The sequence below is a fragment of the Medicago truncatula genome, chromosome 7 (genome assembly GCF_003473485.1).
Source record: "Medicago truncatula cultivar Jemalong A17 chromosome 7, MtrunA17r5.0-ANR, whole genome shotgun sequence".
Taxonomy (NCBI): domain Eukaryota; kingdom Viridiplantae; phylum Streptophyta; class Magnoliopsida; order Fabales; family Fabaceae; genus Medicago; species Medicago truncatula.
Genome location: NC_053048.1, coordinates 3510342 through 3535725, shown reverse-complemented (window position 1 = coordinate 3535725; position 25384 = coordinate 3510342). Strand labels below are relative to the sequence as shown.

The 25384-nt window shown below is 33.8% G+C and overlaps 4 protein-coding genes across 8 annotated transcripts in view; 1 reads left to right on the top strand and 3 right to left on the bottom strand.

The window, feature by feature from the left end:
- Window positions 1–3506, top strand: part of LOC11408536 (isoliquiritigenin 2'-O-methyltransferase) — a 64724-nt gene extending 61218 nt beyond the window's left edge. The window contains exons 1-4 of one of the 2 annotated variants that reach the window (XM_003621275.4): window positions 1140–1637; window positions 1737–2050; window positions 2166–2230; window positions 2918–3506. In XM_003621275.4, the coding sequence (XP_003621323.1) occupies window positions 1201–1637; window positions 1737–2050; window positions 2166–2230; window positions 2918–3214 (1113 nt within the window). In that variant the 5' untranslated portion in view covers window positions 1140–1200 and the 3' untranslated portion in view covers window positions 3215–3506. Of the gene's footprint in view, window positions 1–1139; window positions 1638–1736; window positions 2051–2165; window positions 2231–2917 lie in introns of those variants that run through there. The other variant, XM_024769475.2, reaches the window with a different exon arrangement.
- A 63-nt stretch (window positions 3507–3569) lies between these two features.
- LOC11410570 (probable mitochondrial saccharopine dehydrogenase-like oxidoreductase At5g39410) lies at window positions 3570–7278 on the bottom strand. The gene is made up of 3 exons (XM_003621274.4): window positions 6810–7278; window positions 6029–6354; window positions 3570–4460 (listed from the first exon to the last, which is right to left on the bottom strand). Exons 1-3 carry the CDS (start codon window positions 7141–7143, stop codon window positions 3768–3770), a joined length of 1353 nt encoding a protein of 450 aa, XP_003621322.1. The 5' UTR covers window positions 7144–7278; the 3' UTR covers window positions 3570–3767.
- A 9463-nt stretch (window positions 7279–16741) lies between these two features.
- On the bottom strand, window positions 16742–19078 carry LOC11417841 (UPF0301 protein BF2109). Its single transcript, XM_003621272.4, has 2 exons — window positions 18807–19078; window positions 16742–18053 (listed from the first exon to the last, which is right to left on the bottom strand). The coding sequence occupies exons 1-2, from the start codon at window positions 18931–18933 to the stop codon at window positions 17305–17307; spliced, it is 876 nt and encodes a 291-aa protein (XP_003621320.1). The 5' UTR covers window positions 18934–19078; the 3' UTR covers window positions 16742–17304.
- Window positions 19079–20180: 1102 nt separating this feature from the next.
- Window positions 20181–25384, bottom strand: LOC11418425 (pentatricopeptide repeat-containing protein At3g29230). 4 transcript variants are annotated; one of them, XR_005643122.1, is made up of 4 exons: window positions 23488–25384; window positions 21939–22260; window positions 20830–20960; window positions 20181–20635 (listed from the first exon to the last, which is right to left on the bottom strand). XR_005643122.1 is itself a non-coding variant. In XM_039828062.1 (1 exon), the coding sequence occupies exon 1, from the start codon at window positions 25229–25231 to the stop codon at window positions 23414–23416; it is 1818 nt and encodes a 605-aa protein (XP_039683996.1). In that variant the 5' UTR covers window positions 25232–25384; the 3' UTR covers window positions 22923–23413. The 4 variants fall into 4 exon arrangements, 1 of the variants encoding a protein (XP_039683996.1); XR_005643123.1 differs by having other exon boundaries at window positions 20181–20965; XR_005643121.1 differs by having other exon boundaries at window positions 20181–20960.

Below are 25384 nucleotides of genomic sequence, written 5' to 3'. Positions count from 1 at the left end.
GGTATTTATTCAACCCTTTGAATAATAAGGAAAAGATTTGAATTTTCAACTAATAAAAAGTACGAATGTTTAAAAATTGTTTGTGAATTTAATTATATAATCGTCAAACATTAAAAATATTTAACTTTGATTAGAGCATATTTAATGGAGGAGAAATCTTAAAATGAGTTTTTAAATAAATCTCATTTATACACATCACTCATTTATAATTTATAAGCATCAATTCATAATAAGCATTTAACATCTCTAATGCCGCACTTTATAAAATTTACTAAATAAATTCCACAAATAACTAGATATCATTACATTTCAACGATCTTTTATAGTTTTCTATCCATAACTCTAACTAAAATAGTATTAAATCTTGTTTTAGCCAAAAACTTATGGGACTGCACATCAAAAGAAGGAAGAGTATGCTTGTATAAGGATTCTCTCTCACTTCACTCCAAAAAACATGCTTTCTTATTATTCTCCAACAGAGATAGCCATTAAGCCATGTCTATAGTCACATATATAATTATATTTGTTGTTGTTAAAAAAAAACATATAATTTGTTGTAATTTATTGGCAATATTAAACTTTTAGCATTGACATTCTAGGAAAATTAAACTTTGTTCATTAATGGAAGTCATTTTTATTTGCATGTTTGAAATATGACATCGGATAGATTATTTAATTCAGATTATTAGAATCGATAAAGTTACCGGGCGAAAAACAAGGAATTGATGCTAAGAACAAGTTAACGTTTGGTTCTTAAATGTGCGAGGCTGAGTCGCAATAGTCACGAGATGTATTACGATTACAAAATCTTCAATGAGTGTATCTTTATGCTAGTAAATTGATGGACAAATATCTCCAATGAAAGACACATCCGAGGATCAAATTAACTAACGAAATACACATTTGCCGGTCAAATTGACTAACGAGATAAACATTCAAAGATGCTTATGTAATTTTGGTTAAATTGAGGACGATAGTGATAGCACTTGACACATTCATAAATCAAAATAATCTTTTTTTCAGTGTCAACAAATGGCCGTGTGCTCTACTAAAAAATCACCAAACGAGATTGTGACATATTTAAGCAAGAAAGTTGAATTCTATCTATGGTACCAAATCTAGCTATAAATAGCAACACTTGAGTGAAGCAAACACACACCCATCACAATTAACATAGAATATTAGCCAAAGAAAACAAACATGGGTTCCTATTCAAATGAGAAAGAGAACAATATAGTGGAAACTTTCACTCCACAAATAGATGATAGTGATACCCTCTTAGCCATGGTGCTAGGTGCCAATATGGTGTTTCCTGCAGTTCTTAACGCCGCAATTGAACTCAACTTGTTTGAAATCATTGCTAAGGAAAGTAATGGTGATTTCATGTCAGCCTTTGAAATTGCTTCAAAGTTACCAACTCAACACTCTGACTTGCCAAATAGGTTAGATCGTATGTTGCGCATGCTAGCTAGCTACTCTCTTCTTTCGGTGTCCACTCGCACCAACGACGATGATAGCACGGTGAGAGTTTATGGAGTCACGTCTTCTGGCAAATACTTTGTTAATGATGAAAATGATGGTGGTTATTTGGGCTCATTCACATCGTTTATGTGCCACCGTGCTTTGTTAGGGGTGTGGTAAGTTCTTTTACCTTGCTTAAGAATATTTATTCTCACATTTGATGCTCTCGTACATAATGCAGTACATAAATTCATAAAATCATATTGATAATGCAGGTTGAATTTTAAGGAAGCAGTAATTGATCCAGAGATTGATCTATTCAAGAAAGTTAATGGAATATCAAAGTATGAGTACTTTGGGAAAGATCCACAAATAAACCAGTTATTTAACAAATCAATGACTGATACATGCAATGTTCACATGAAAAGAATCCTTGACATATACAAAGGATTTGAGGGGGTATCAACTTTGGTTGATGTAGGAGGTGGCAATGGACAAACTCTCAAGTTGATTATTGCCAAATACCCATCAATAAAGGCAATCAATTTTGACCTTCCACAAGTGATTGACAATGTATCACCCTTTTCTGGTAACCTATGTTCATTTGTGACAACATTCCTAGGGTTTTGGATAATTTGATCATACTTTAAATTTTATTTTGAATGGCCATGAGTATTAATTGAAAATTGCCAAATTTTATTTAGGGATTGAACATGTTGGAGGAAGTATGTTTGAGAGTATTCCACAAGGAGATGCCATAATACTTAAGGTTGGTATATACTCCCTTCAATCTTGAATATAAGACAAAAAAATACTCATATTTGATGGTATTTAATATAAGCAAATTTAACTACTTTGACTCTAATTTAATTTAATTTTATAAGCCTTTGACCCTATTTAATGATTCAATCCTAAAACACCCTTAATATAGATTTTGTTTTTTAAGGACTATTTGATTCCCTTAGTACAAGTTTCTTGGGAAAACACTTCTGAAAATGCACATTTTGAGATTAAAAGAAGTAATTACACTTGACTAAAATTCTCAGTAAGTGTGATAATGGTTACCTTATAATCGCAACTAGAGGGGGGTAGCATGGTTTCTTAAAGAAGTAATTACACTTAACTAAAATTCTCAGTAATTACACTCTTTAAGAACTTTAGATGTTAAATTTTTATGGAAACTTAAGCATTCAATGCATCAGAAATTGAAATATGAAGCTTTTTCAATGAATAGTTTCTTAATTGAGTATCTTAAAGAGTGCCCTTAAGGTACTCGTTAGCAAGACCCTAACATATAAACACTTGTTTGCTTTAATTATTAATTCTTGATAACATCATTTATGTAAACACTTGTTTGCTTTAATTATTAATTCTTGATAGCATCATTTATTCTCTATAAGGTATATAGTATATAGTGCTTACAGGAATTTTGTATTTCTGGATTTTATTGTTCTAGGCTGTATGCCACAACTGGTCGGATGAAAAATGCATAGAAATCTTAAGCAATTGTTACAAAGCTTTACCTCCAAATGGAAAGGTTATTCTCATAGAGCTCACACAACCAGAAGATCCAGAACCAACAAATGCATCTCAAATGATTTCAATTCTCGATAACATCATGTTTATCACAGCTGGTGGAAAGGAAAGAACTCCAAAAGAGTATGAAAATTTAGGTAAAAGGTCTGGATTTTCTAAGCTTCAAGTTGCTTGTTGTGCTTTCTCCATCATCGGAGTGATGGAACTTTACAAATAACCAAGTCACGCATTGATTACAACTCGACCTATAAATGCAGATCTGAACTTCCTCATGTTCCTCTAATTTATTGTGTCTGAACTCTAAAGTTGTCGCTTGCAATTGAGCTTGTTCCATTGCATCATTCCATTTTTTTTTTCATTTTCACTGTTGAATTTTCCTTTCTTTTAATTTATTGTGTTTTCCATTTCTTTTCATGTATCAATATTTCATGTAATATTTCAAACCTTCGTGTGAATGTTGCTATTATTCCATATGGAAATTGTTATTGACTTCTTGTTTTGGCTATTAATCATTGACTGTTGACATCATGTAGATAGTTTAAAGTAAGGAAACACTAAAGCAGCGAGAACCATATACAAAATGAGCACGTTAGATACATTATCTATTTTTCTTAAATAAAAATAACAAAAGATGCTTATAATGAAGACAGAGATGCCGAGATTGTATATTATTATAAAAACACAGTCAAACAGAACAAATAAAAGTCTCTCCCCACTTGATTGTTATACTTCTCCTTATTAAATTGTAAAAGAGGAAGAAACTTACAAGCTCAAGAAGAAATGGTGCTTTTTGAGATGACGTCAAAGGATATTCCATTTTGTTGAAGTCTCTGCTGGAGGTCAGTATGACCAAATACGATCCCGGGAGGGTAAACTCCTCCTTTAGGTAGGTTTTTGCGCTGGCTGAGAAGAATGAGAGCACACTGAACGATAATTATTGGAGTTGTTACATATCCAATTTCAGGACCTGTTATTCTTGTTATTATTTCCATGTCAGGTTTTGTGTTTCCTTGTGAAGCAAGACTCTCGTTACTAAAACCGCGTCCGACAAACCACATCTTGAACGAAGCGCTTTCTACCTCCTCTTCTGCAGGGCCGTTCTTCCTGAACCAACCGAGACTAAATAACGAAGGAAATTTCAAAAGAAGCCACCTTCCAAAGCTGGTGTTTCCAAAAAGGCCAATGAAAATTCCAACCATAATGATTCTTAAAATTCCCAACAAAGATTTTGAGCCTATTTTCACACCGAAATGAGCTGGCTTCACCGATGACCAGAAGGCTTCCCTTTTTACAACCATCTCGGGACTTTCGTCCGACCCGGGGAGACCATGGGGGTTTTCTGTTAAAGTTGAAAGTGTTCTTCGAACAACACTTGCATCTGCTGAAGGTAGCACTACTGCCCAAAGTCCAATTTTCTTCTGGTGTTCTATGGTGTCTCCTTTAGTGGGAGATGGTCCGGGAATCTACGACCATAAAAACAGAAGTCAATAAAATCACACAATATTAAAAATATTAAAAATTACAGAGAGCAAGTGCAATACAAATTCAACGGACACACCAGTATGAATTGATTGACAAATCACAAGGTTCAAAGGACATTCCTATCTGACAGGTCCAACCAATTGATGGAGCACCAGAACAAGACTCGTATAAGAGTAATATTAAAAACAGGAAAACGAGCCAAAGTTTTTGCAACAGAAAAACCAAAGCATTGGCTCCTCAAAAAAAGGTATTTCTTTGTTTAAAACAGTATTCTCAACCGCAATCATATCACAGAAAATAACAATTTGTTCAAATTCTACTATGTTATAGTACTATAGCTCCCCTATAGCTGCTATCAAAAAGCATTTTGTATTGAATACTGTATTGCATAACAATAGTGACTTGTTCATGTTCCACAGCGCTATAAAGCTACAGCGCCGCTATTTGATAACATTGGTCTAAAACAACCCAAATTGACTGACTCTTCACTCTACTCCTCCCCCTATAACTGCACTGCATCATCTAACCAACTTGTCAACTCAAAATGTAACTAATTATCTCCAGCTATGTCTTTCTTTCTCTTAGAGTATATCCAACCAAATCCTAGGTGACTAGGCTTATTATTGTTCAAGTCTAATGGCTAGCCCATGCTTGTTCTATTTCATTGCTCACATCATATTCATCTTCTTGTTCTCTATCTATGACACCTCAAACACCTATCTTCAATCTTTTACCCTGCCAAATTCAACATGCATGTTAGGTCCGTGCATGTGCGCATGTGCAAACACAAACACACAAAGTCATCTGCCAAGTGACAGATTTATCTTGCTTTTCAAGGTATTGCTCATACAAATAGAACAAAATTTCTCAATGAAACCTCTAGCCATTACTGAGGCAATAGCCAATACTGGTATGTCAACAATTAAGAACAAACATGTTTGCCACATCAAAGAATTCATTAAACTTCATCACACCTAATCTGTCACAAACTACAATTATGACATGTTCATATGCTTATTTCCATAAGCTCTACAATATAGCTTATTCTTCAAACTATGAAAACATATTCACTTTATTTGAAAAGAATGTTATAGAAATAAGTTATATATGATAAACTTATACATCATAAACACTCAATTAAGTTAAGGTTTTTCGGGCTTATTGGAATAGCTTATAGCTTATAAACCCATACGACTTAAATAGACCTCTTTAATAACAATTTTCCTCAAGAACTTATAGTGTTTTCTGATAAGCTACTTCAAGTAGCGTTTCAACATATATAACTTATCATTTTTTTTTCTCTCAATTTTACACATATTATCTTAATTGAAACAAAAATTAAATATTGTAATTAAAAACATCTCTTTATGTAATTTAATATTTATCATCAGTTGAACTACTAATTTTACCAAACTCTACAAATTCAATTTGTTATCAGCTACCAACTAACTTATACCCTATAAGATCGTCTGCTATCAACTAGCTAATCAGTTATCCATTACTCTTTTTTACCAAACAGATTTTAAACAAAGTCTAAACATTTCATTACCTGTGGCCTAGGTCTTCTTGGTCTAGACCTTCTAAACTTGTGCAAATTACTCGCATTAGCAACACCAAGAACAGCAGATTCATACGTAGCAAAATTCCCCACCATTCTCTTCTCAGACTCCAACCCAACATATGCCTCAACCCTATTCACCACTGCCTCACCCACCCACTGAACCGAATTAAACAACAACCCTAACTCCGCCGGAACTGAATCAAACCCACAAGCTGAAACCACCAACGAACCGGTCTCAACTGCCCTTTGATGGTAACTAGCCTCCGTCTTCTCCATAAACTCCGGCTCACCACAGATATCAAGATAATCACAACCTGCATTTAAACCCAGACAAACGAGAGTAAATATTAATCTAACAATTAATTACTAATATTTGTCATTAAAAAAGTTCAACAAAAAATAAAAATTCATTTTGGTCTCTCACAATTTTCTGACAGCCCAATTCAATCCAAACAAACATAAAATTCAAATAAATCCTGAGTTATGAAGCACGGATACGGACGCAGACACATATTTCAGTGTTGGAGATACATAATTCACTGTAATTATACGTGTCTGTGTCAGTGTCGCGTCAGTGTTGGAGATAGTGTTGAAGACGACACGTGTCCAACACCGGGACACGCCTAATCCGAAGAGTGTATGTGTATAGATCCCGACATTTTTGTATAACTCCTATTATAATAAATCAGGAACCAATTTGTCCTCAATATGAAAACATCAAATGAGGACCAAAATGAGTCTTCACTCTTAAAAAAATAAAAAGTATAACCTGTGTCGGTGCAGGCCGCCACCACGGGTTCGCCATGGTGGCGGAATGGGCCGACACAGTTAAGGATGAGGTGAGTTTGTGAGCAGAGAGAGCGGAGGGAGGATGGATCAGTTGTGTCAGCGTGGAGGATGGGGAGAGACGGTGGTGGGTTGGGCTTTGAAGCCCATTGAAGAGTTTGGGCTAGTTTTGTTGGGCTTCGGCCCGCGATGGCTATGGAAGTGAGAGGAGAGGATGATGTGTTGAGGAATTTGAGAGCTTCTTTGAGAACGTATTTGCCTGTGAAACCTGATGCTCCTAGAATTATTAGGTCGAATTTTGTGGCATTTGGTTCCATTTTTTTGGAGAAGAGAAAAGTGGTTTTTAGAATCACTCAAAGAAGGTGATATAGTGGTTTTGGTTGGAAGGTTTGAGGAAGTGATTGTGTGTGTGTGTGTTCTGTTAGAAGTAGGTTGGAAGTTAAAAAATAGGTTGCAAGTTAAAAGCTTGTAGGTGGTCTAATGAAAATGGTGTTAAATTTCACAGGGTCCACCTTCCAAAACTAGAACAAAAACCGAGTAATATTCATTTGGTCCTTCAATATATCAAAATTGTAAAATAGTTTTTGATTGTATATTAGTTAAAATAGTCTTTTATGTTAAAACATCTCGTTAATATTTATCATATTAAAATTGTGTGTTTCTTGTTGTAACATTTATAAGACAATAATCGAACATCTTCTTAGACCCAATTTGGATAAACAGCTTAATTTCTAGCTTATACCATAGTAAGTACTTATCATGTACAAGCGCTTATTATAAGTTATTTCTACGACAAATGATAAAATAAGAGGAGTGTTGTTTGAACAACTAATTTGGTTGACAACTATAATTTATAAAGAAAAAGTAGGTATTTGCATGAAAATCAAAGCAATAGAGAGATAAAGTAAAAAATTATGTGAATATGAGAGAGAAAGTTGTCACCAAATGAATGTTCAAATATCATTTCTCTAAAATAAAGACATATCGTTCTTGTGTAAGCTAGAAGTTGTTTCATTAACTTATGAGCGTATCATTAGATGTTTTCATTAGTTCTTTAAAACAATCTCACAAGGAAAATAAATAAAAATAGTGACTTATTTCAAATCTAATTCTGAGAATGTATGAAAAAATTGTAGAGCGAGTTGTGTTCATTAATCTAGGCTTACTTGCCTCGAGCAGTTAATCTATGTAGTTTTTTTTAAGTATGGAAAAAGAATTTATGCAGTTAAGTATGGAAAACACTTGATTTGCACAAGAAAAATAAAGTTTAAGAGAGGACTGCTAGGGGCAGTTGCTCTAACAAACGTGGTTGGATACTTTCTCAACCATTGGTCCATATTAGGGGGTCAAAATCGCAACTATGGCAAAGTTAGGGGGCCAAAAGTGCGTTTAAGCCTAAAAAGTATTATCTTGAAGTAAATGGCTTTGTGAATTCAATTTTTTTAAATTGCTTATTAGTTAGGGCCCAAATTTTAGTTTTGTCTCACGGCACCAAAATCTCATAATAAGGGTTTGAGTACATATGATCAATAGACATTTCAACATAAACCACTACAAGTTCCAGAATCAAACATGTGTTACAGCTCTAGATCAAAACTGAAAATTAGATGATAAAATGAAATTAAAAAAAATCTCCTACAAGAAAACAATCTCACAACTTTATGTTGACAATAGATAACTCGAAGTGAAAGATCTCTGCCTCCTCATTTTAAAGTCTCAATCTTGCTTAACGTTTGAGCCATTTGATCCACCACCTAGTGGTCTCTTCAAGAAGTCAACTAAACATTAGGAGGCATAGTAAAATTGCAAGAGATAGATCATATGATTACCCAATGCAAAAGTTTAGCATAACATATGTAACTACAACTTCAAGTGATTTTAATGGGCAGAGACGAGACAAGATCAAAACATATATAGTACTTCAAACCAAATAAACTTCTAGAAAATTAAATAAATTCAGTACTGTGGATACAACATTTTTTATTGCAGATTTCAGTACATTGTTTCCAACAACCGACCTCAACTACGACACAAAATCAGCCAAGTAATCTTCCTTGTCTGCACAAGCACGAAGCCATACATTAGTGATATTTTACTATTTAAGACATAGGCATAAATTGGACATCATTTACATACCATCAACAACGCGTATTGGGCGTCAATAAGAAACATAGTATGAGAAGGAACAATGTTTCTCATGGAAGATAAAAGCACGGAAAAAGGCATGGGAGGCCGCTGAGCGAAACTTGGAGTTCTTATGATGTTAGGAGGAACACTGGTAGATTTTACCTGAGGCATCCCACAAACCAAAATTGTTGGGAGAAAAGTAATAAAACAAAATAGTATAGGATTAAAAACCAGAAGATGAATCTCAAAAGATGAATGCCACAAAATGTTGCACATGAATGTGTTAAAATCAGAAGATAAAAGAAATATTAGAATGGAAAGCTGTAAACTGAAGAAATCATTGTTAGATTTTAAAAACAGTTAAAAAAATTGGTGATAACATTGCCTTTTACATAGAAAACTAGAAAAACATAAGAAGCAAAACTCATGAAAAAGCTTACGGTGTCCACTTTAGGGGGCTTGAAGCTAACAACGAATTCTGGATAGATATGTGTGTTCATATTCATGATCCACACCACATAGCACTTTGGGCGTTGAACATCAACCACCCCATTATCGTATTCGCAACCACTTGGACGAAGTTGCTTAGTGTTAGGACGGTAGCATTTAGCAACATTGCATTGTTTGATCATTTTGAATACATTTTTATCAACCCCATTGAAGATAGCATTTAAAGCTCTAGAGTTGGCGAGAGAAGATTCATCCTCAACTGTAGTCCACACTTCTTCTGATTTCAGAACATTAGTCTTGTTTTCATCTTTATCAAGTGCCACAAGATGTTCCCAACCTTTCAACACTGTTTTCCACGTCTTGCTGTCAATAGATTAAGGAAAACACTCATCTATGATTTCCAGTAATCATAGTTGGTACCATCCAGCAAAGGTGGTCTGTTCACATACCCTCCTTCCTTGTCCATCCTGCCAGAACCTATCTCCTCTGGATCTCACCCTAAAAACAGGCAGGGTTCCCGCTCTGATGCCAATTGAAATTCTAGCACGTTAGACTTAAGATGTTTTATAAGATGTTTCAACACAAGTTATACAGAAACAGATGTTGAATAAAATGTTTCGAACACTAAGCTAACAAAAGACAAGTAAAACACAAAGCATAAAAGTAAATGGCACAGTGAGTTTGTTAACCCAGTTTGGTGCAACGTCACCAACTCTGGGGGCTACCAAGCCAGGAAGGAAATCCACTAGTGTAGTCCTTATTCAATAGCTCTCAGCAAACTCCTCGTTTTCACTATATGACCTAGGACCTACCCGTACTGACTTCAACCTAGGAACTCCTAGATCTGAGATCTCATTTCACTCCCTTACAACTGATCACAGCCCCTGTGATACTCAAATAGCAAATACAATCAAAATGAAGTTACCTTCAAACAAAACAACTAAATACCGTACTTCACAGCTTAGGTGCAGTTTGTAACACCCCGTTACCCAAAATCAATTAAATAATAAATAAACACATCAGAGTATATCCCAAAACGGGCATGTCACACTACATTTTCAAAATTTCTTAAATAGAATATAAAAACTATTTAATTAAACATCCTTCAGATATATCATTAATTTGCAGCGGAATATTTGCATTAAAAGCATCAACAACAACCGTTTAGTTCTCCATAATAAATCTTGGCATAAAAGTCTCAACAACATAAATTCAACAACCAAAAAGGGCTACAACATCAAGTTCCAAAATTTGATACATAGGAATGAAAGTACACATTAAAATCCCATCTCGTACGTATCAGAGCCCTAGACACTTGAGCCACCACCTACTACTCAGGATCACCTGCAAGTTACCCATAGGAAGGGCAACATTTTCAAGCAGAAGGGGAGAGATTCACAACAATAATTATAGATAATAAATTCATCAATTGAATCTAACACCCTATCATAATAATAATTCATCAATATATAAATATATCATCATTAACAACGTCAACAACAAATGGTAATTAAAACTAACAACATCGACTCATGCAAATACTCAACGACTCCACTAAGACTCCTCAACAATGTGCATGCATGTGGTACCATATTCAGAGCCGAAGCCCTCGCCGCTAATTGAATGGTTAAAGCATTCATTCAGGACATAAGTCCTCACCGCTAATCACCGCTTTGAACAACAAGTGTTCTACCGCTTTGAACGACAAGGCGTTCCAGGGCCAGGGCCCTCCCGCTTTTATGATTATGCAACTGACTCCACTTGTGTATATCTACATACAACTCAACAACATCAACGACAACAACAACTGTGCATAAATAAATATGACTTACTCCACAACTTGGTCAACTTAATGGTATTAATAATCAACAACAACAGAGACAACAACATAAACAACTTGCAACATAGCAACGTCAATAATAACAACTCGAATGATATAAACAACAATATTTTCTATATCATACATTTTCCACATAATATATGTAGCTTGAATTAACCAACAACATCAATTATATTAATTAGCTTAGATTCACTGAAAGGCTATACCTTTATAAACAACTTCCATTCTTACCCCAAGAACCAACTCAATAACTCATTAGACCCTTTATACAAGGTTATTTCTTTCCTAAAAACATCTCTAGACGGTTAGGATAAAGTCCTTACACTTAGGAAGAAGTTTGAAAGCAATTGGAGTGAAGAAAAATGCATTTTAAAAGTTCCTGGTCAGGCAAAATCGTAGCCCGATTTTTCCCCATCGTAGTACGATTTTTTTCGTGCTGAAATACCCCAAAACCTGGTCAAAATCGTAGCCCGATTTTTGCTCGACCGACAGCATCAGATTTTCTAACTTTCACATTTTCGCGCATAAAATCCAAATTGTTAACCCATTTTCGATGCCGTTTTTGCCTACACGTTCCTGACACTTAGCTCTATCATAATCTACAGAAAATTTCAAGTTTCAACCACCCAAAAATCGATTTTCAGAACCTCACATAATCACTTATTTGCAAAACGTTGGACACCGACTTTTCAAACATAAATTCCAATTTTCATTAACACAACCCCAAAACTGATTGGAACATTATACTATGAATAACCTATAATCAGAACACCATCTATAAACAAATTCTATAGATTTTCTAATTAATTAACAACTAATTACAATGCTCAAAACCTAATTCCCAATTATCCAACCTAAGAACAACAACATGTTAAATCACAAATTCAGAATTTATACACTATGATTACTGAATGTTAGCCTCACCCTTACCTTAATTTCGACGAACTCCTCTTCTTGGCTCTTTAGCTTCTCTTGGCTTTTCTCCCAAAACTCTTGTTTTTGTACGTAAAACTGATTCTGACTCTCAGTTTCTATTTTCCCAACCTATTGTAACCTCCCAAATATTTCTTAACTCCTCTTAATTTCTATTAATTCCAATTTAACCTCAAACTCCTTAATAATCTATTTCTCACATTATTCTATTAAATAATAAAAATAAATCATTTAATAAAATACATCACACCACAACATCAACAATAATTATTTAAAATTATATAAAAGACTCTAAATAAATCAGAAATAAATAAATAACGACTAGGGCGTTACACAGTTTACAAACTACCTACCTCTTTACTTAAAAGCTTCATAGTAGTGCACAAATTACAACTCAAACACAGTCCTAAATGTAACGCCCTATTTTATTATTTATTTATTTTATTGAGTTTAGATGTCTTTTTATAATTTAGTTGATTTATTTTGATGAGTGATATTTTGTTATGTTATATGTTGATATTTATTAGTATAATATATATGTTATGTGGTGTAGAAATATATTTGTTATTTGGTGTGGAAATATTACGTTATTTGGTGTAGAATATATATGTTATTTGGTGTAGAAATATATTTGTTATTTGGTGTAGAAATATATATGTTATAGAAATATATTTGTTATAGAGATATATTTGTTATTTGTTATAGAAATATTTTATATTATATTATATTATATTATATATATATATATATATATATATATATATTAGAATAGAATATTGAGACTTTGAGGGCAGATTTGTAAATAAGAGAAAATAAGTAGGTTAAGGATTTATATAAAAGGGGAGAGTTAGAATTAGAAAATAAGGATTACGTGAAACTTGTTTCTGGAGAACAAGGGAGAAAACCAAGAGAGGAGAAGAGTCAGAGGAGAGAAAGCGGTAGAGTCCTCCGTCGATCAATCTAAGGTAAGGGTGAGACTAGCTTTCTCTAATAATAGGTTGTATAATTCTGAAAATGTGTTTTTCCCGAGTTGCTCTCTGACAACACGTCCTGTTTCATGTTCTTGCGTCTTTTTCACACGTTTCTGTTTTGAATTGGCCTTTGGTGTAAACATGACAGTTGTAGATAATTGTGTTAGCTTTCTAGTGGCTTTGGTTTGACTTGAAAATGATTTTTGATTTTTGAGTTATGATGAAAATACTCCAAGAAGGTCTTAGTGAAATTTTATGAAAATTCCGCATAACTATTTCTAGGTCAACCCAAAACTTATGGATTGTCTCCAAACCTAGAAGTATTAGGAGTTTAATTAAGGGGTTTAAGAATATTTAACGTATGTTGTGATGGATCTAACTTGGTTTGACGTGAATATCTTTGTTGGATGATTTAATTATTATATGAATGTATATGAATATGATGATATATGAAGTTGATTTCTTATATGAATGTACTTGTTGATAACTATGATTTTATATGATGTTATTAATGATTAATGTTGTTGCTTAATGTGAAATACATATATTTATGTGGAAAATGTATGATATAGAAAATAATGTTGTTATACCATTCAAGTTGTTATTATTAATGATGCTATGTTGTGAAGTTGTTGTATGTTGCTGTTGTATTGATTATTAAATCATTAAGTTTCATATGTTAGTCAAAGTTGTCAGGTTGTAAGTTGTTGTTCCAAGATATTGGAGTCATATAAATTGTTGATGTTGTCCAAGTTGTAAGTTGTTGAGTCAATGTATACTCATTTGAAGTTGATGGCTTGATGCTCTGTGAGCTTTTGCTCTTACGTTGAGGGCTTGATGCCCTGTGAGTGTATTTATGCTCTTTATGTTGAGGGCTTGATGCCCTGGTTGGTACCACATGCATGATTAAGAAGTTGAAGTTGCATGTTTATGATGTGTTGTTTATGTCGTTATGAGAAGATGTTTATGATGTGTTGTTTATGTTGTTATAAGATGATGTTTATGATGTATCGTTTATGTTGTTATAAGTTGATGTTTATGATGTGATGATTATGTCGTTATATGATGATGTTTATGATCTGATTATTATGTGTTATATGATGTTGTATATAATGTGATGAATATGAAGTTAATGATGATTAGAAGTTGATTGAGTTATTAATGAAGTATTATAAGAAGAGTTAATGTTATTGATTGATGATGTTTAAGTTGTTAAATGCTTTTGATGAATTATATGCTTATTATTATTTGAATGTGAAATATCACCCCTTCTGTTTGAAAATTTTGCTCTCACAATTGGATAACTTGCAGGTAATCAAGATTAGTTGTGAAGTGGGTCGACTCTCTCATGTGTCGTCTTAGGGTCGCTCTGATACGTAACGGGATGGGAATTTTGTTGTTGCTTTCTGTTCCTTACGTAATTTTTTATGAAGTTTTATGAACATGTTGTTGGAATAACTTTAAGAGATTTTATGTTGAGGCCTTGGTGCCAAAGATGTTTAAATGTTGAATAAATTCCGCTGCGATGAAATAATTGATATGTTGTTGAATTTGAATGATAAATAGTTATTTTATTCTGTTTATGATTTTATGAAAAGAAGTGTGACATTCCGTGTATGTTGAAATAATCTGATTTTTATGTGAAATTTTTAAGTTGGGAAAAACGGAGTGTTACACTAAACATGCATCAAGATGATACACGAAAGGCTCACATAAACAGACTCAAAACCCTAGATGATCTATTCTTGAAATTACGGCTTCAATTCCTCTCTAGGTCTTCCAGTCTTGTTTAAATACTGAAACAATACAAGTCAGTAAACTTGTTGGGCTTCAGAACAATCCGGTGATCCATTTCACGATCAACAGAATCAGATAAGGAAACTGCTAATATGTAGGCACATTATTAGGAACATCCTGATCACTTCCAAACTTTCCTAAGTAGATAACACAATCTTAGAAAATCACAAACCGATCTGATCATGTGCTAAAAACACGCAGCTTGACCAACAAGAATAAATACGTGGATTCCTTAAATAAAATAGCACGTGCGTAAAACAAGGCAGGGTGCAGGTCAACTGAACCATGCCAGGATGTTGGCATATCGTGTTCAACATCTCACATAAATATTTGTTTTAGGCAAAAGTGAAGTCAATATACAAATATCCAGCATAATTGACGATTTAAAACACTGATTTGAGATATAAATGAAGATATTATCTCATACTTAATATATTACCATATCCGCGCTCCTATGATTTTGACGTTAAGAAATTGCAAATGGTAAGTTACTATAGGATTGAGAAAAATCTTTGAAATTTAATAGTTCATTTTCAATTTCTTGGATGTGAAACGTTTTGATAGGAAGGATGTACACAAGATATAGAAATAAAAATAAAGTGAAAGTATTTTAGAATGATTGACCCCCTTTCGCTCATATGGTGTTGGCTTAAATGATTATGTATTATTTATTTTTTCAGAAAACTTTTGGCCCTTATCCTTAAGTGTTGTTGAACTGATTAATGGATAAGTTCCCTTTTGATCTTATCCATTAGTGTAACTGTTGCCGCGATTTTTGCTAAAATAGTTACAAAATCTCTAATAGAGGACTCCACTCAGTTTAAAAATCATACCAAAGAGTTTCTATTGAGTTGTGGAGAACTCTTTCTCTCTTCTCCCTCCAGCTTGTGTTGACGAATTATTCTTCTCCCCGTCTCCTTTTTTTGTCCATTCGAAAATAAAAATGTTCTTAAGACCTTAATCCCTTCGAACGAAATGGAAGCATCATCATATTTGAGTGGTCGTAGCACTATATTTGATTGGTCTCAGCACCATAACAGAGTAGTAAAAATACCTTATTAAAGTGGTTTCGACATTAAAGAGTGGTCTCAGTACCATATTTGAGGGTGTAATTCTCGAACGGTTTTCTATTGTGCGGTAGTTAACCGCACGGTTGTAGCTGAGTTTGTTTTTATCATGAAGACGGTGTGGTTGATAGTCTGTCTTGCACAAGTTTGAACAGTAGCACGAAACATCTTAAAGAGAGCGACATGACAACTTCAGTAGGTATTTATTTTCAAAAGGAATTTTGGAAATCGAAATACAACATTTTAGAAATCCAAAAACAACACATTAGGTACGCTAAGAAAAGAACAAAATATAGCTTTCGTAGCCTTTTTACTTTTAATTTTTCAAATAAAGCACCAGTGACGATTTGAAAACTTTTTTATGTTTTCATTTAAATTTGATTAAAATGTGTAATGCCGATATAGCTAAAAGAAGAATTTTACACTCCAAATGTGTATATAAACTAAAATCTTTGAAATACTTTCAAGTCTCAAATGAACTTCCAAAGGATATTACTTATGTTAAATTGGTGCACTCAATTTTGAGTTACAAATGAAACTAACTACTTTTCAATTTTCTTAACTTTTTTAGTTCTATCAATTGTCCTTAACACGATTCTAAAAAATTTAGTCTCTGCAATTACACACATAATATATCCAAATTAGACTAAAATTGAATCGCCAATATGCGATGCAATTTCAAAATAATTACAGCAGATACACCCATCCTCCAGGATTAGACATTTTGAACTTGGAAAAACCAAAACTCTCGTAGTTAACATCATCAAACCATTAAACACAACAATTAGGAACATAACATTTATAATTTACAATGTTTTAACAACTTGTCAGAATCTATCTAAATCAGACAATTTTGTTTCTCCTGCTTGCCAATTGAGAAGCTTCCAAACAAGTTGTTTTCAAGTTACTACTCAAATTAGGGCACTAGTATTAACACTTAGGGTCTTGCTACTACACCTAGATCTTCTAAAAGCATATATTAAAAAATAAACTTCCAAATGGTATGTTCGTATTGATGGTATAAAATGAAATGAAATAGGATATGTCCATTTTTAAAATCTAACAAGATTATTCTATTTCACTACATTTCACCATATGCCAATTCAAACATAGCCGAAAAGTCTAGATGTAGTCACGAGAACATGAGTGTCGATACCAGTACTCTTTAAATTAGAGCTCAACTTTTCCCATCCCCACAAGCACTCTACTCTCAATGTGTATACTTCCGAAATCATGTGTGATTTTCCGAGGAAACGTGAGGGTGGGTAAAATCGGGCCCTAAAATATTGCGCCTCACTTGACCTTCCTTTTGCCCATAAGCCCAAGAACTTCGTCCCAGAGCCCAACAATTCCAACATTCCCCAAATCAACAACGCTTGGACTACAAGCAGCAACAGTCCAATAACCATCCCTAATTTCATCTCTCAATTGTTCTTTCTCCCACCCACAATACCCATCAAAGAATCTAAAATCACCAACCTCAACCACATTCCTCTTCACCATTTCAGCAGCAAGACCCACACTTTCTTTAGTACCATAGTACAAACCCTTCATCACTTCATCAAAAACACCACTTTTTCCCACCACATCATCTTTCGGACTCACCAAAAACAACCCTTCTTCTAAAGGTCCCCCAAAATACAAAGGACTGTTAGAAAAAGTACCCATTACATCAAATGCGGTTGATCTTGTTTCTTTAATAGACATCAAAGATGGTCTATTGAGTATAATCCCTGATGGGCCTATTGGGCCGTTTGATAAAAGAAGGATTACTGTTCGTTCAAAAATGTGGACCCCATCAAGCTTTTCTGTTGCTATTAATAAACAACCTCTTTCGGGCTCATGGATTACGTGAGCCCATTTGTCACCGATGGTGATTAGTGGTGGATGATCCACAACAGTGTCTGGATTAGTCGCTGAAGAAAGGAATTCAGGTTTTAGTAATTGCTCTCCGGCCACCAGTTTTGCACGGAAAGATCTCCAATCGGTGTTAAGGGTTGGTTTTTCATCATCCGATGGTGATGATGATGACATGTTGCAACCTGTTGTTTGATCACAAAAGATTTCAAGATTAAGAATAGTAGTAGTAATGCTTTTATATGTCATAGAAGTAATAATACTTCTATACATTAGAAAATGATGCACACGTAGTGTGATAAACGTTCTACTACGCACAAGTTTGTTTTTCACCATCTATAAGTCTCAGCATTGATCAACCGAGATATGATGATACTTATTGATCCAATGGTGAAAAACCGAATTTCTACATGGTACAACAATATCTTACTTGTGTATGATAGACTTAGCCTAATCAATATAATCCCTAAAGTATCATTATGAATATAAGTAGTCTTCAAAATATTTAGTCCAAATTCACATATTTTATATATTTTAGTACTACTCTATATATAATTTAGACTTTAGGGGCTAAGTTGGTAGTTTACTCATCAAGAAATTAACATATCTTAGTTAAAAATGTCTTGCAACTACTACAATGTGACTGTAGTTGAGATCATATTAGTTGTATCTAACTACAATATTTTACAACATAAATCATAAATAAGATCTTGTCACTAGTGTATCTAACTACCATCTTGAGAACATATCAGATTCATCTAACTACAATTGTTTACAATATCAAGATCATAATTGAGATCATATCAGCTTTATTTCACTACAATTGTTTACTATATCAAAAATCATGCTTGAATTTGAGATCATATATCAACTTTATCTTACTACAACTTTTTACAATATCAAAAATCTTGATCTTAGTGTAAGAGAGAAGAACTTACATGATACATGAAATGGAATTCCAACTTTTCTTGAATTGAATTGTTGATGAGAAAATCTTTTGGAGTAAGGTAGAGATCCACCTCTGATCTTGGTGAAAGAACTGTGGGAGAGAAAACAAGCATCCATATTATTTGAGTAACTTTGTTTTTAGATGAGAGTGAGAGATCAAGTTTGGTGGAATATGTATATGGTATAAATTGAAAATGTGATTTAATAAGCACCACATAGAAGTATTTTGTACTATATCTTCATCTCATCCAAAGTTTGGTGTGTATTAAAATGTATGGGCTAATGGATATGCTTTGACAAATGGCAAATAGGACAATCAACACATAGTGCTACACGGAACTTTATCTATGGGTGTTGAATGGATCATTACCTTTTCAGATGAAGTGTCAAGTTCTATATCACTTGATATACTTTTGGTGCCAAGTATTTTTTATATATTTAATTCATACAATTTTTTACCGCAGTATTTGACATTATCAATAATCATAATTATTATATTACTAAAAAATATTTGAAGGTCCCCATGAGCTTAACTTAATTGGCAGAGACAATGTATAATATATGTAAGATTCGGAGTTTAAACCCCGACTACCAAAAAAAATGGTCTTGAAGTCATTCCCAGAGCAAATATTTTATCATTTGTATTTGATTTAGTTGACTGTGTAAATTATTTTACAATAACAGCAATGTATATAAATTAAACTTTTTTACATATCTCACACTTAATCTTCTACCTTATAAACATTGGGGAAAATTATATTTTGCCCTTAATAAATTTTATATAAATTCATGTTTGATGTTAAAAAAAAAAGATAAATTCATGTTTTTTTTTAACTAAACTCTTAAATTTGCCATAATTGAAGAAAATCACAATGAGTTTTCAGAATTTAATATTTGTACCAAATTTTGATTCATCCTTGCATCAGAAATCTATAAATATTCACTTTTTATTCCAACAAAGTAGGTTAAGAGTTTGAATTTTGAGTTTTAATTGTGTTCTAAGTTGGTGTTTGGAAACATTATCTCTTTAGCCACTATGCATATCATGTGCTAGTGTGCTATTAATAAAGAAATTGCTTATAAAAAAAAAACTTATAGTATCACCATTATTAATAATAGTTTCTCTTTCTCAATTTTTTAATAAATAATTGAAAAATAAATTTTAAAATTAAGGAAAATATTGTGTAACATGAGAATTTAGGCAACATGTGGAGTTGGAGAGACCACGTGAAGGGTAAATATAAAATACATTATTCTTGCAGTTACTTCAAATATGAAAAAGGTTTGCAATTTGTGGATGTATTCAACATTATTACATAGGACACATGGCATTCAAAATTACTTTTACAATATAAAAAACATAATGAGGAGCATCAAACTTTGGAGTTCACTATTATTGTTGGATTATCACTATAAAATAGTTTCAATATAGAAACTATGTAAATGAATATCAAACTTGAACCTGAAAATCTAGAAAATATTTATCGTAATCCTTGCAATGCAATTATGTTATTGTCAGAATAAGTGATCCAGTAATTACAATATCATATTTTTTTAACCCACTTGGGTTGACATGGTGGTATTGGCTTGGGACCCGAGAGTGTGCTCCTCCTCAAGGTCTCAATTCGATTATCCCCGGTGCCAATTTAGATGGACTAATTTAGCTTCTTCAGGGAACTACTTTACAAATGTAACACAGCATTGAAATTCCAACAAGGCACAAAAGTCCATCAATTGGTTTTGTTCATGAAAGCTTCAAAGTCCAGCAAAATACAATTTGATTTGTTTGTGATTAACTAGCTTCAAACTTTCAGTAGACCTTTATTGATGGAAAACTAAAATATGTAAGAACACATAAAATTGGAATATGGTTAAATTACTTCTGGTGATATTGATGAAAATGAAGAGGAAATCGATAGCAGTGTCATAAAAGTTGATTCAAAATCAAACAATTCCTATCAATGCAAAATATCTAAGTCCCAAGGAAGGCAATAAACAAGCCTGAAGAAATACCTGAAATATGCTTCAGCGCCTAAATCGGACCATTCTCAACAGAAGAAACAAAGATGGTGATGATTGTGAAGGCACTGCAAGGATATTTCAAGTTTAAGTTGTTGCTGGAAGAGGAGAGAAATGCCACCGTTCTTCGCTTCAAGTAAAAAGCACACAGACAATCTATATAAGCAAACAGCGAAGGAAAATATATAAATGGAACGAGCTCGAGTTCATTTCTCATATCAAGCACATCAAGACCAGTAGGGGAGATGCATATGAAGTAGCAGTTAGCATAGCTGAACTCAAAATCTCAATAATAGTTGCATGTGAAGGTCTATGAACCTTGAAAGCTTAAAATGTCTCACCAAGACTAAAAGTTATATTGGGATAAACAGTTTAATTAAGCGCTTAATAGCATAAATACTAATTATATATTTGCTTATGTATAAGTTATTTCTATAACAAAAACTCAAATAAAGTCAAACCGTTTATATAAGTAATAAGTTGAGGTATCCTGGATAGCTTGTGCATATGTCATTAGCCTTTTTCATAAGCACTTGTGCGTTATCACTTGTGAGACTATTTGGGAGCAGTGTTTTCAAAATCAAGAGTCAACGCAAGATTGGTAGGGGTTGAAAGATCGTAACTCGAGGATCATAGCACGGATAGTAAGATCTTACTACTATCGGAAAAATATATTTAGAACTACATAAACATGCATAAAAATCATCATAATATCAGTATAGCAGAATTTTATTACAGTGCATGGACACAATATCTGTATACTTGAAGGAGAGTGGACACAATCTTCAAAAAAATTATTAGTGTTGTTAAATAGTGGCTACAGCATAGCAAAATTTGAACAAATCCCTACTGTTCCATGATACACTATAATAACGCTATAACACTGTGTAGCTGACAATTCTGTTTTATTATGGAGAACATATCCTCTTAAGAACAGAAAATTCATCAAATTTAAATGCATAGGACAACAAACCATTTCACAAATCACAAACATGTAAAATAAAGATGCATGAGATTGTGTGTAGAACAATTTACAAATCTATGATATCAAACCATCTATTGATCATTATTAATCATAAACTAAGAGTTTCAAAAAGACTAACTTGAAATCGGTGTATGGAAGGCTGTTTCAGAGTTCAGTACGTCACGAGAAGGATGCAAATGTCATCTTGACTGTGAATCTTCATATAGTTCTCTCCTAGAAGACACATGGAAGATAACCTCTCTGACGTCCACTAAGGCATCTGCGTAGCTCCAAACTCATCATCGCCTACTCCCTCTCCAACCAAATCTCCTCGGCCTTCAACATCTTCAAACTGATCTCAAACCCTAATGTTCACCTCTACAATAATCTAATCTCAGAAAAAGGCTCCCAGAGAGTCTCAATTTGTAAAATCAGTCATCAGAACACTAAACATCTCCCAACTATCAAAACAAAAATCAACAATGATATAAACAAAAAACTTAGGCTTAAAGAATTAACAATCATAGAAACACATATGTTAGATGTAGAGTGAGAAAACTGCAAATTAGACATAACTAGCAGGTGCAGAGGCAGAATTTAATGAATGGGGGGCAAAGTATACTAAAAAGTAAAACTCAAATACTCATTGCTTTTATGCTTACGCGCAACAAAAACAAAAATATAACGTAGTACAATTTCATTTTATAATGACGAATCATGAGTGAGTAAAATGAGTTGGAACCACACCCTGTTACTTCACAAGACGTTAAGAAGATTAAAATCAATAACAAAAGTAGATTCACACCATTCCCTTTTTTGTCAACCACACTGTTTCATATGATTGATTCTTATTGACTGTTCTACGCTAATACCTCTACTCTTTTTTTAAGTGACATTTTTTTAGAGTTCTTTGTTATATTTATTTGTCATTTTTAAAGTTCATAGTATTCACTACTGTTTTGTCAAAATTATCGCTAAATATTTATTTCAAAGAGAGAAGTAGGTGAATTGAAAATGAGATAATGAACCTTCAAGAGTGCTATAGAAAAAAGACAATATTCCATCAAACATAACAAAAGTTATAGGTTTTCTTAGTATGTGTACATAACCTTATAACGACAAATAAAAAGCAACGAAAGTAGTTCTACGTATGTATAAAATATTACCAAAAACACAATAGGGGATCAAGCCCCTGTTTGTAATTGCAGAAATAACCTTATTCTCAAGTAAATGTCAGAGTTTAACAAATAGGTTGGCTTTGTGCCAACAACCACCTATATACATATCTACATCAGTGCTTCTTTTCAAAACAAGTAGCACACAAAAATCATCTTTCTCTTTGCAAAATATTCCTTTCTTTGGCTTTATAAATTCACTCCTGCCAGCATTCCTGGGATAATAGGATGCTTGTATTGATACCATAGGTTCTGGCATTCAGCCATAGCCCCTGAATACAAAATTTGTTTTACTAAACTAATGATAGTGATGAATACATCGATTTTTTCACATTTAGTAAACCAGCATTATGCATTACTAAATAATGATGGCATTCCTTTCTTGGACTAAAAGTTATCATTTCAGCTGTGCGTAGCGACATAATCAAGTCATGTCCATCTATAATAACCTAGGAACATATCCAACCTGCCTTAGGTCATGTACCAATCTATCAATCATATTATATATATCACCTGATTTAGGGTGTGACCAGTCACGTACAGTAAATTCGTGTACTTCTTCCTCCACCTCTATGGAACTAACCCCAGAAGGCTTTTGACCTCCTTCGTCATTCATCTGCTTCCTCACTTTGGCAACATTAATCCAATCACCAGATTGAGCATAAATATTTGACAGAAGCGAAAAATTTCCAGGATCAGATGGCACCAATTTAAACAGATATTTAGACACAGATGTAGCGAGTTTAACATCATTATGCATCCGACAAGCGCCCAAAAGAGTGCCCAATATAATGGCATTTGGTTCAAAGGGCATGCTGCGCACAAGCCAAAAAGCTTCTTTCAGATGTCCACCACGGCCGAGAAGGTCAACCATGCAACCATAATGCTCGATCTGAGGAACAATCCCGTATACTCTCTGCATTGAATAAAAGTAACCACGCCCTTCGTTAACAAGGCCCGCATGCGTGCAAGCGCATAAAAGGCCAATGAATGTATATCTATCAGGCTTGAAACCTTCACGCACCATTGTATTGAAAAGCTCAATCGATTTCTCACCATGTCCGTGTATACCAAACCCATGTATCATGGAATTCCAAGACACCAAATCCTTCTCCGTCTTCATTCCATTAAACACACGAAAGGCATCATCGACACAACCACACTTTGCATACATATCAATGAAGGAATTCAATACCTTAGTGCTACATCTAAATCTAGACCTTAAAAACGAATCATGCATTTTCTTTCCCAACCCAAGCATTCCAGACTCAGCACACGCAGCCAAAATACTAATAAAAAACCCATCATCAAGCCTCAACCCAGACTTCTCCATTTCATCACACAAGTTCATCGCCTCCTTCACCTGTCCCTTCTCAGCATACCCAGATATTATCGTCGTCCACAACACCAAATTCTTAACTGGACACCTATCAAACAACATCCTCGCCATATCCATATCACCGTTTTTACTATAACCACAAACCATAGTAGACCAAGAAACAATATCCCTCTCAGCCATTCTCTCAAACAATTTAAACGCCTTATCCATCTCACCCGCCTTCGTAAACCCATCCAACATCGTATTCCAACTAACCCTATCTCTCTCCGGCATTTCATCAAACACCTTCAACGCACCATCTAAATCACCATTTTTAACCAACCCACCAACCATACTATTCCAACTCACAACATCCCTCTCCTCCATCCCGGAAAACACCTTCATCGCCATCTCAACATCCCCACACCTACAATAACAATCAATCAACGAATTCGGCACAAAAATATCCCAATAAAAACCCAATTTTTCCACATGGGCATGCACCATTTTCACCAAACTCAACCAAGAAGAACTACCATTACACCCTTTTAAAAGAAAAGGGTAAGTAAAATTATCCGCCAAAACACCATCCACATGCATTTTCAATAAAACACCAAACGCACACAAACTGTTTGATTCATTGCCTGAAAGAGAATAAGCTCTAATAAGATAATTATAAAGATGAACATTTGGGTCAGGAACTTGGTTAAAAACATTAACAGCAGAAGATAAATTATTGGTGAGTGAATATGAAGCTATGAGTTTTGGAGCAATGTAAGGGTCTTGATGAAGATGACATTTGATGAGTTGTGCATGGATTTGTTTGATGTGATTAGGGTTTGTGCATTTGTGTAGGTCGGTTATGTTTTCTTCTAAGTGTCTTCGAAGTGAGAACCATGTGAAAGCACGAATACTTGAAGCTACTTGCATCATTCTCATTGCCTATGATGTTGTTTTTCAATGATGTTGTTGGTTTTAGAGACAAGGTTTCATAGGTTTGTGTTTGGTTTTGGAATAGGGTTTTTGGGAGTTTTGGTTTTGTTGTTGATACGGGTTGGAGGCAGAATAAGGAAGCTTTGCTTGAGGGAAGGG

Excerpts from the sequence above, each read along its gene's own strand:
- LOC11410570 (XM_003621274.4), bottom strand. The coding sequence starts at position 7,143 with ATGGAACCAAATGCCACAAAATTCGACCTAATAATTCTAGGAGCATCA. Across the intron at positions 6,355-6,809 it reads GGCGGCCTGCACCGACACAG|GTTGTGATTATCTTGATATC; the intron begins GTTATACTTTTT and ends GTTTAAATGCAG. Across the intron at positions 4,461-6,028 it reads CAAGAAGACCTAGGCCACAG|ATTCCCGGACCATCTCCCAC; the intron begins GTAATGAAATGT and ends TTATGGTCGTAG.
- LOC11417841 (XM_003621272.4), bottom strand. The coding sequence starts at position 18,933 with ATGGATGCTTGTTTTCTCTCCCACAGTTCTTTCACCAAGATCAGAGGT. Across the intron at positions 18,054-18,806 it reads AATTCCATTTCATGTATCAT|GTTGCAACATGTCATCATCA; the intron begins GTAAGTTCTTCT and ends ATCAAACAACAG.
- LOC11418425 (XM_039828062.1), bottom strand. The coding sequence starts at position 25,231 with ATGAGAATGATGCAAGTAGCTTCAAGTATTCGTGCTTTCACATGGTTC.